The 11004-nt window shown below is 37.1% G+C and overlaps 1 protein-coding gene across 1 annotated transcript in view; it reads right to left on the bottom strand.

Annotated features, from left to right (window-relative positions):
• Positions 1-11004, bottom strand: part of LOC106475338 (hemicentin-1-like) — a gene marked incomplete at both ends in the record, with an annotated part of 29930 nt that overhangs the window by 12164 nt on the left and 6762 nt on the right. Inside the window, 4 exons of the mRNA XM_013936026.2 lie at positions 917-1201; positions 1348-1626; positions 2518-2641; positions 10203-10363. Of these exons, the coding sequence (XP_013791480.2) occupies positions 917-1201; positions 1348-1626; positions 2518-2641; positions 10203-10363 (849 nt within the window). The remainder of the gene's footprint in view (positions 1-916; positions 1202-1347; positions 1627-2517; positions 2642-10202; positions 10364-11004) is intronic.

An 11004-nucleotide genomic window follows, 5' to 3' on the forward strand; every position in this document is an offset into this window, starting at 1 on the left:
ATAAGTTTAACCAGAAGTAACCTTGACAATAACCTGACTGAAATGGTTTGTAAAGAGGTTATATAAGTTTAACCAGAAGTAACCTTGACAATAACCTGACTGAAATGGTTTGTAAAGAGGTTTATATAAGTTTAACCAGAAATAACCTTGACAATAACCTGGGGGAGGAGCTTAAGTTGATTTTGCCATTTATAACTTTTTAACAGATTTGTTTATTTAAGTGCTGGCACCACAAGAAACACCGACTGTTTTTATAATTGTAAAATAAGACCTACATTAAATCTATACATTTCTTACTGGATGTGAACGGCCTTAGGATGGTCCCCAAATATTAAGTTATGATCCTATAAATAGATTTCCAGCACTCCTACATATTTTCTTATTGCTCTATAAACAATATAACTACAGTGTCATATTCCTCATTAAGATCATATTTTAAAGTTTCCTTAACATTCAGTTTTTTGTTGTTGTCACCCTCACAATCTAGGATGATAGTCCTCCATGATGGTCTTACCTATTGGTCTGTAGATGGCTGATGAGGCTAATCCAGGATCGACAGACTTTGTTGCAGATTGGGCATGTGTTTCCAAGCGGAATAGGTGGACCTTTTCAGGTTTTACAAATTATTATGGATCCCCAGCATGTGTTTCTAAGCGGAATAGGTGGTCCTTTTCAGGTTTTACAAATTATTATGGATCCCCAGCATGTGTTTCTAAGCGGAATAGGTGGTCCTTTTCAGGTTTTACAAATTATTATGGATCCCCAACCTCTCTCTATCCATGTATTTTTCACAATGTATGATTATATTGATACCAGTTAAAGACACCAGATCTAAGTATGTTACATAAACAGAGAAAGAATTCAACATAATATTATATGATATCACAAGTTGTACAATAACAAAAGATGAATTTACCTAATACATTCAGTTTCACTTCCTCTTCAGCAATTCCAGCATCATTTCCAGCAACACAAGAGTATGTAGCATTGTCGGTGCCTTGTACTCGCAGGATTTCCAGCAACTGACCTTGATTGGACACTCTGTATGCCCCTGAGTTTACAGCACTCAAAGGCTGACCATTTTTTAACCATGTAATTTCTGGTGTCGGGGTTCCGTGTGCTTCACAAAAGATTTTTGCTGTCTGGTTAATAACAACCTGTGATGATCCCTCAATGCCAACTTTGTCAATAACAGGAGGAACTGGAAAGAAAGTCAGACTTCCATTTGATTAACTCATGTATTCTACTCATCCTATGACTTTACATTGCTACTTGATGTTATTATCATAAAGCAACAAACTAAACACAGATTAAGAAATGAAGGTTTAACGATAATTCAACACATACCCATCACACTGAGCCTCGTCTCCACTTCGATGTCTCCAGCATCATTAACGGCCATGCATATGTAGTTTCCAGCATCTGTCACACTGACTCGAGATATAGTCAGCTTCATTCCATCAGCAGAAAGATGAACCCCAGGGCCTGGCAGAACCATCTGAGAGTCTTTATACCAGATCATCCTTGGGGTGGGGTTTCCTGACGCAGGGCACTCTAAAACAACATCATCATTCTGCACAGCAACGTGGTTGGGGTCTGTGGCTGATACATTGATGGATGGTGGTACTGTAAAGCATGAACTTATCAGTTACATTCATATATTATGAACAAATCAATTTGAACACCAGAAACTACAAAGTAGACAGAAACTTTTCAAAAATTAAAATACATGGAATTTGGTTTTTGTGTTTGAAATTGAAGGTTAAAATATTGGTAGTTGTTTCAAAACATTCTAGAATTTTATTTGGCCATTTTTAAAATATGTACTGTTTGCTTAATAGACAGTTGTAAATGTTAGGGCTACGAGACAGTAAACATAATATAGATATAACAAATTCTCCATCAGCAAGAAATAAACAACCCAAAATTGTAAGAGATGTGAAAATTAAAAAATTATAATTTTAGAGGAGAATAATCATGGTAGTAGCATTCAATTATCTTTCTAGTTATCCAGCCAATCATAAGTGAACTACTAGTGTAATAACAGTAAACCAATTAATAAATCAGTTAAGAGATGGATGCAACTATGGATCCACTGTTCATAACTGGTTCTATGAACAATGAAACCCATCAATACAGTTGATAATATATCCACCCAACCTCCACCCATCATGGTAGCTATTTCTGGTATGATAAAATATATTGCTTCTGCAGAGTCCATCTTCCAAAAGTAATTATATAATTGTATTTCTTGTTTTATGACATAGAACAATATCTATACAGTTAAGTCCAAACTGTGCAGTGAAACATGAGAACAACTAGTCCTAATGTGAAGGTTTGTCAAAATATGGAAAAGTTACCGAGATCTTATTCATAAATGAAGTTTAGATTTCAAACTTCTAAAGAAAAAAATGTAATGGTTCTTTATTTAAACTGTGAACTATGAGTACAAAGCATATTTCATCATGCATCATTTGGTCTACAGCACCAACCTTTGTTTAATAGTACAAATCTTACCCAAAACATCAAGATTGAAATGTTTCTCTGCTACTCCAACTTCGTTTGCTGCAAGACAAGTGTACAAGCCGGCATCTTCAGCTGTAGCATTGATGACTCTTAGTTTCACATTTCCTGGCAGAACCTGAGTAAATCAAAGCATTCTGAAGTCAATGCAAAAAAAATAAAGAGAGTAATTTATGTTAAATTCTGTACTTTTTGGAGGGGTGATAAATAAATTAGAGAAGAGAAAAGACCTAGAGAACAAATGTCACATTTCCTGGCAGAACCTGAGTAAATCAAAGCATTTGAAGTCAATGCAAAAAAAATAAAGAGAGAGATACAAGTTACCATTTTATTTTCCCATTTGTTACAAATAATGTTAGTTTTATGAGTCATCTTGGAATAAGGTAAACCTCAAAGTAACTGTTTATTCTACTTTGGAAGACTATCTTCTAAAATATAAAAGATTCTACAGTCATTCTTTCTTATTTTAAAATATAATACCATTGAACTCATCTTGGGAGAGCTCCCGTTTACCATAATTCAAGAGGCAGACTTGGAACAATAAGATGACTAGAAATGAGAAAAAGCTTTTTATCTTCAGTAAAACTCAATGATACAAGGAAAGTATGAAAAATTATAAATCTTACATTAAAACCAGAAAAACTGTATATTAATGGACAAGAAAGAAAGTGTTGAACCAAAATACAGAACCAGAAATAAAAAATTTTAAATTAATGGAAAAAGTGTAGAATCAAAATACAAAAAACAACAAACAGAGACATTACATGTTAATGGAAAAAAAAGTGTAGAATCAAACTAGAGAACTACAATCAGATAAAGTGCACAATAACAGGGCTTGAAACTAGCACTGCTCAAACTTCACAAACTGTTATATATAATCAAACTAGAGAACTACAATCAGATAAACTGCACTATAACAGGGCTTGAAACTCGTACTGCTCAAACTTCACAAACTGTTATATCTAATCAAACAAGAGAAATACAATCAGATAAAGTGTACAATAACGAGGCTTGAAACTAGCACTGCTCAAACTTCACAAACTGTTATATATAATCAAACTAGAGAAATACAATCAGATAAACTGTACAATAACAGGGCTTAAAACTAGCACTGCTCAAACTTCACAAACTGCTATATATATAATAATCAAACTAGAGAACTACAATCAGATAAACTGTACAATAACGAGGCTTGAAACTAGCACTGCTCAAACTTCACAAACTGTTATATATATAATCAAACTAGAGAACTACAATCAGATAATATTTTTTCTTTCTAGAATGACAGCAGATTGTAACAAAAAACTACAGTTACCCTACGTAGTTTAAAGCTCATAACAGTATACATATGTTTCTACACAAGTTTTATTGCCCTTTGATCTAACTAAACAATCCTGCCACAAAAGTTGTAAATCACTGGGCAAATGTGTATCTCACATTACCATATCAAATTATGTAACACACGAACTGCTCACAAGCATAACATAATATTTGGGACAACGTGGGACCTATTGGTCCATCTCGGCTGTTCCAACCTCAAACCTAAATTAAAATGATTAAAAAATATAATAAATTTTAAACCCAGCCCTTTTCATTCATATAATTATCAAGCTTGTTCTTAAGGTCACTTAAATTTACTGCCTCTACAACATCTGAAGGCAACCTATTCCAAAAGCCTCATGAATAATTTTTTCTTCATTATATTACTTTATCTAACATAATAAGTTTCTAATTTTTACATTTTAGTTACTTTTATAATAATAAATAAAGAACATACATGAAAAACAAGAAATATAGTACTTACCTGGTTGTTCTTGTTTTTTGCTGTCAACTGTTGATTAAATTTAAGTAAGCCTACTTTTTTATACTAATAGTAGTACTACTACACTAAATCAATTCTATTGAATTAAATAACGCACCTAAGAATATAGAATAATAAAATACACAAAACAAACAATGTAATACAACTACCATAATTTTTCTGGTTTTCTTTAAAAATTCAGTAAAGCTTGTCAATACATGATATAATACACCATTTGATAGATTAAACTTTGCTTTTCTGTTGGTTATAAATTGTCAGGGAGAATTATTGGCAATTTGAAAGGTGGGTATAGTAAGCACGTCCAATTTTCTAGTTGATGGCTCCATAGACAAATAAGATTTTAGGCTATAAAAATTATTCTCTACCTGATTAATATCTATATCATGAGTAATTTATGTTAAATTCTGTACTTTTTGGAGGGGTGATAAATAAATTAGAGAAGAGAAAAGACCTAGAGAACAAATGTCACAGTTCTTATACTAGAAGACACTGAGGATTTTTTTTTAAATATTTCCTTATAAAACTAAGATCTTATAACTTATATAATATTAAAATTTGATTTACTAACTATGTTTGGAAGACAAATTTATTCACATACAATGTTAATAAAGTAGTCTAATTAAGATTGGAATGTAACTCTAAAAACATGAGACATGCACACTTTGACTTGCCCATGGCAAGAGTATTAATGGGAAAAACATAGAAGAGCCAAAATAAAATAAATCTACCAACAGAGAAATGTTAACATTTTCCTAAACTGAAAATGTGTTTTTGATAGATACTTACCTCATCTTACAAAAAGCTTTCTTGATTAGCACTGCCTTCTATCGGCACAAATTGTTTTGCTCGCCCCTAGCCTTGTAACTCCCACTTCTTTCTGCATATCTATATGTAAATGAGCATGCAGTGACCCTTGACCAATAGAAATGTGACACTACCCCTATCATAACTAGTGCCTTCTCTAATAATGCACCTGTTAATAACTTTGAGATTGGTCATGACCAAGTCAACCAATACACTGGAAGTGGGAAGAACAGGTGAGAAATATGAGAGGAGGTAAGTATTTATTGGAATAAGTTTTCAGTTTAGGAAAATGTTAACTTTCGATCCAATATTCCACCTCTTCTCACGAAAAGCTAGAATCTCACATTAAACTAGTGGGGAATATGATCCTCCTTTAGAAATCATCTAAAGAAAAATCATGATGTGTGGTAAGGAATTAAAAAACAACACACTAGTGAGAGATTGCACCACTTCTGAGTCAGGTATACTCTTTTCCTTCAGAAATGTGTCCCCAAAACATAAAGGGTCGAAACATGGAGGGATTCCAAAAAAGTTTCAGCAAGAAAGGGACCCACAGGTGAAGAGTGACTAGGGTTCAACAGATCATAAATGGGAGTACGACCTCAACAACCACTTGGAAACATCTGGAACTGTACATCAGGTCCATGGTAGGAAGAGGGTCCTTTTCTACCCTGTTTCAGTTTTTGGAGGATCAGGTGTTGGACATGCGGAGACAGGTTCTTGGTATGGAAGCTTGACTTCCTTTCCAGTACCCGTTTTTGAGGTGAAAGGAAAACTGAGCAACACATTCCCTATGCCATCAGGTTTTGGACCAGAGATGAACACCTCCTGAGCTCTCCTTACTTTCTACCATCTGCTGGATTTCAGTTTCTCGCATGTGATGCCGGGTTCCCTGTTTCTACCACAGTGGGAATTCATGTGTCTTATCCAGCTTCCAATCAACACCAGATTCATCTGGAACTGAAATCTACCAGACAGTAAGAAGAGGGGTTCCATCTCCAGTCCAAAACCTGGTGGCATTGGGACCTTCAGGAGGACGGGCCTCCATGGTCCACCACCCCAGCAGCTAGGAACTGGTAAGTGGCAAAGACTCCTCTAGAAGAAAGGGGGGTAAAATGCATTGGAGAGTCGGGAGGACAAAGCACCAGAGACAGAGCAAAGGATAACCACAATACCCTATTTTTAAAAGCAGAGCTGGCACGTTGACAGAGTTGATCAACCAGTACCTGGTGGTATTTGGAATTGTACATCAGGGTTGCGGTAGTATGAGCCACAATGCCACAGAGCATCAAAGATGGGCAGTAATCTCTGTCTGCTTTACTTGTGCAAGTCCATGCGTGTACAGTCCGGAATGAACATATTTATGAAGCAAAAAACCACTAGATATAACTATGATTGGTCCCACAGAATACTCCCCATCTACTATGCGTATAACATGAACCTGTAATATGTGATGATTTGTCATATATGAATTGTTGATATTAATGCATAGATGATAATTGAATAGAGTCAATCAACCAACATCTGGTAGCATCTGGAATTGTACATTAGGTCCCTGGTAGTAAGAGTCTCAATGTTATAGTCATCTAGCATGAGACTAAGTATACTAGGTCAGAGTGGGACCCATAACTGATGAGAAAGAAGCCCTGTAAAGAAAAAGAAGCAGAGTGCTTACCAGTGACAAAGAAACAGAGGTGTGCAGAATGGTGACTGGAGGTAACACGGAACCCATATAGCATGAAACAGCTACGTGATATAGGGTTGTGAGATGTACAGGTATGCGGGGTAGTCTACATACCTGAGCTGATGATGTCCACCAAAGGAAGATGGAAATGAGCAAGCCAGGGAGATATGATAGGAAAAACATAAAAAAGGCAACAATTATCTGAAGGAAGGAAAGAATACACCAGGCAAAGAACCTGGCAAACCCAACCTATAAAAGTAATGGGAGAAAGGTCACGTGAAATGATAGGAATCCAATGACTAAACAAACAGACACAAGAACCACAGAAGGGAGCAGTGCATGTCATATACCATCTGAGGGCCCTGACTGGGTAAAGGAGGCGATCAGGAGCTGAACATTCATAAAGTTGGGAGATGGAGGAAAGGGAAAGAAAACACAGCAAACATTTATCGCAAAAACATTAGAATGACGGTGACCACACTCCAACAACAATAGAAACAAAGATTTCAATGAAAGGTGACATAATGGGCAAGATGACAAAAATTCAACTGGAGGACGAATAAAAGCAAGAAGGAAAATGTTGACATATCAATCCAGGAGATAAGCAGGGCGGGGAGGACAAGCAATAGAGAATGAAGAAAATAGAGGAGAGTGGAGCACAGAAGCAAATTCAGTGAACTGAAAAGTGGAAGACAAAGTCACCCTATAATCTGCAACAGAGCAAACCAATAGTCCCATGTCATAAAGCCAAGTGAAATTGGATGACAAGTGAGGAGTGGTAGATCGAAAAGGATGGTAATCCAGGCATATAGACCAAGTGCAGTAAGTAGTCCACTTATGCTGATAAACCTCCAATGATAATGGGTGAACTGGACAGGAAATCAAGGAGGCAAGATGCCTGAAAAGTCCAGACCATCTGGTGAGGGACTGGACAAAAGCCAGCCACACATGAAGATGGAGTAGGAGTAGGGAAGGATGACACATGCCAGAGTGAGACCGGTGAAGGAGCGTGGGAGTCAAAGTGACAAGAATGGGTGGTGACACCAAGAGCTGTTGTAGAAATGGACACCAAATCTGATTTAGCTAATATGGTGCCACCAACAGAACTCGACAAGGAGTGGTCAGGTTAGGTTAGGAGGAAGCCGAATAAGAAGAAAAGCATATAGGTAACAATCTGTCCAATTCTGGCTAAGAGCATCCACCGTATCTACTTGCAAATGAGGAAAGTTGTGTGTTGAGAGGAGACACAAATGCGTCGAAATGAGGGACACCCCAACAAGCACATAACTCCCAAAAAAACAAAAGCATCCAAAGACCACTAAACTGATAGAAACTTGTCAGGTCAGGATAACTGATCTGCAACCAGGTTCAGGCACCAGGAAGATGACACGGCAGCAAAGGAATTTAATGGATGTGGGCCCAATAAAGAAGATCCAAAGTTCGAAACCAAGTTGCTATAGGACACCACTGTCGAATTGTCTGAGGGAATAATCACCAACTGTCCCCGAAGAGACTAAATGAAAGCAAAGACAACTCACTGAACAGCAAGAAGCTCCCAGATATTGATATGGAGAGTAGATACAGTAAGAATCCACCATCCCAAAACCTTCTGACAGAAAGAGAAGCATCTGTAAAAAGGGGACAATCCAGACGTGGCAGAGTATGTCAGTAATGGAGAGGGAAGGGTAAAAGGAGCATCCAAAAAGATTCCTAACAAAGCTCCATTGGTCAATTAAAGCCTCATGAAGATGAAGCATGTAGGTCTAACCAAGAGGAATGAGGGCTTCGACAGAAGCACATCCCCAAAAGAGACAGAACCCCTAATGCAGTAAATGAGGGTAAGGAGACCTTGCAAATGAGATGTTCCATATCTCTCAACCGAAGTAGAGAAGGCTGGGCCAGACAGACAAGTGAATTCAAAAACACACCAAAATGAACCAGAAACCAGGCAGGTGTGTAGAATGACTTCTCCACCTTGAGGAGCCAACTGACCCTGGAAGCTTCCCGAAGAAAATGTGTATGGAGAGCAGAATTGGCCTGTGAGGATGCCAGCAGGAGCCAGTTGTCCATGTGGAAACGAAGGCCCCAGTAATGAAGCAGTTGTGCAAATGATCAGACAACTCGAGAGAACACATAGGGAGCCAAGGCCAGTTCAAATGGAAGCATTCAAAACTGAAAAACACACTCCTGTTGAACAAAACGAAGGAAATGTCAGTATGTCATAGAGATGGGAGTATGGAGATATTCATCCGACCTAGATCACAGGCCTGGAAGAAAAACCCAACAGAGAGTTAAGTACAACTCCACAGTGAACTTGGGATGACAAGGAAGTGATTCAGAAAGGAGAAATCGATCACTGGGCACCAGTTTCCCATCTTATTGGGAACGTCAAACAGAGGAGAGTAAAACCTGGATGAGAAAGATCTCTACATTCAATGTCACCCTTGAGAATTAAACCCAGAACCGCCTCTGACAAATGCTGGCATAAAACACAATCCTGCTGAAGGGGTAGAAAAAAGGGATGGGCAGATGACAGGAAGCAGAGGGCCAGACCTTTGGAAACAACCTTCAAAACCCATGAATTGACTATAAACGACCTCCAAACGTCGGTAAAGTGGAAGAGTCTGGCCTCCACTGGCCTTGACCTGAGTACTGCGTAACTGATGCAGAATGCCCCAAAAATGATGATGGGAAGCCAAACGATTGCACAACACAGATGGACGAGAAGTCGGTGCTGGCAAAAGGTTAGAAGGTAGGGGGCAAGGCACTGAGACAGGAACAGGTGGGTGGGACAAATGAGAAGCCAATGGTATGGTTTGAACCCCACAAAGGAATCAGAGATTCCAAATACTGGAAGTCTAAATATGGGTAGTTAGCGTGATGAAAAGCAAAGAAATGATCATCCAATGTAAGAGGGAAATGAGGCATACTGATCTCTGATCTCAATCGAGAATCAATTAACATGTGCATTATTAGAGAGGGCACTAGTTACGATAGGAGTAGTGTTACACTCATATTGATGGAGGGTTGCTGCATGATCATTTGCATGTAGATATGCAGAAAGAAGTGGGAGTTAGAAGGCTAGTGGTGAAAAAAAAAATTTGTGCCGATTAGGGCAGTACTAATCGAGAAAGCTTTTTTGCGAGAGAAGGTAAGATATTCTATTGGGATTCACATTAATTAGAAATAAAAGTATAGAACCAAAATTCAATAAAACTAGGAATACATAAGTTACATCTTAATTTCTACAAACATTTTATGAGAGGTTTATAAATTCTTTCTCACTTAAAAAAATGGCTAATTAAGCAGCTGAAACACAAAGAAGTTTTTTATACCAAAAAAATCTGATCAAACTTAAGTTTGACTGACCTTTAGATTTGGGTGTTCTACAGGGGATATTAACTGACCATCCCTCAACCATGTAATGGTGGGTATAGGTTTACCATCAACTTCACATTCTAAGGTTACAGCCTGATGTTCTATAACATTTGGTGTGGTAGTTCTATCAGCATTTAGTATCAACGATGGCACTGGTAAGATAAACAAGTCTTACATAAACATTCTTGTCTATATTTATAACTTAAAAGTTTTCTAAGCTCTTACAGTTTAAATTAATATTAAAAAAAATGTAAACAGATAGTGATAATGCAATGATTAAACAAAACTGGATTATATTAAACCAACTGGTGATAATGTGGGAATTGAAAAACCTTGTATATATTAGGAACTATCTAAAGAAAGTGAAACAGCTGTTGATAATGTGGGGATTAAAGACATCTACAGGCTTAGATTATTCACTTCTTATTTAGTGAAACAGCTGTTGATAATGTGGGGATTAAAGACATCTACAGGCTTAGATTATTCACTTCTTATTTAATGAAACAGCTGTTGATAATGTGGAGATTAAAGACATCTATAGGGTTAGATTATTCACTTCTTATTTAATGAAACAGCAGTTGATAATGTGGGGATTAAAGACATCTACAGGCTTAGATTACTCACTTCTTATTTAGTGAAACAGCTATTGATAATGTGGGGATTAAAGACATCTACAGGCTTAGATTATTCACTTCTTATTTAGTGAAACAGCTATTGATAATGTGGGGATTAAAGACATCTACAGGCTTAGATTATTCACTTCTTATTTAGTGAAACAGCTATTGATAATGTG

The sequence above is a fragment of the Limulus polyphemus genome, unplaced genomic scaffold, assembly GCF_000517525.1.
Source record: "Limulus polyphemus unplaced genomic scaffold, Limulus_polyphemus-2.1.2 Scaffold8426, whole genome shotgun sequence".
Lineage (NCBI taxonomy): Eukaryota > Metazoa > Arthropoda > Merostomata > Xiphosura > Limulidae > Limulus > Limulus polyphemus.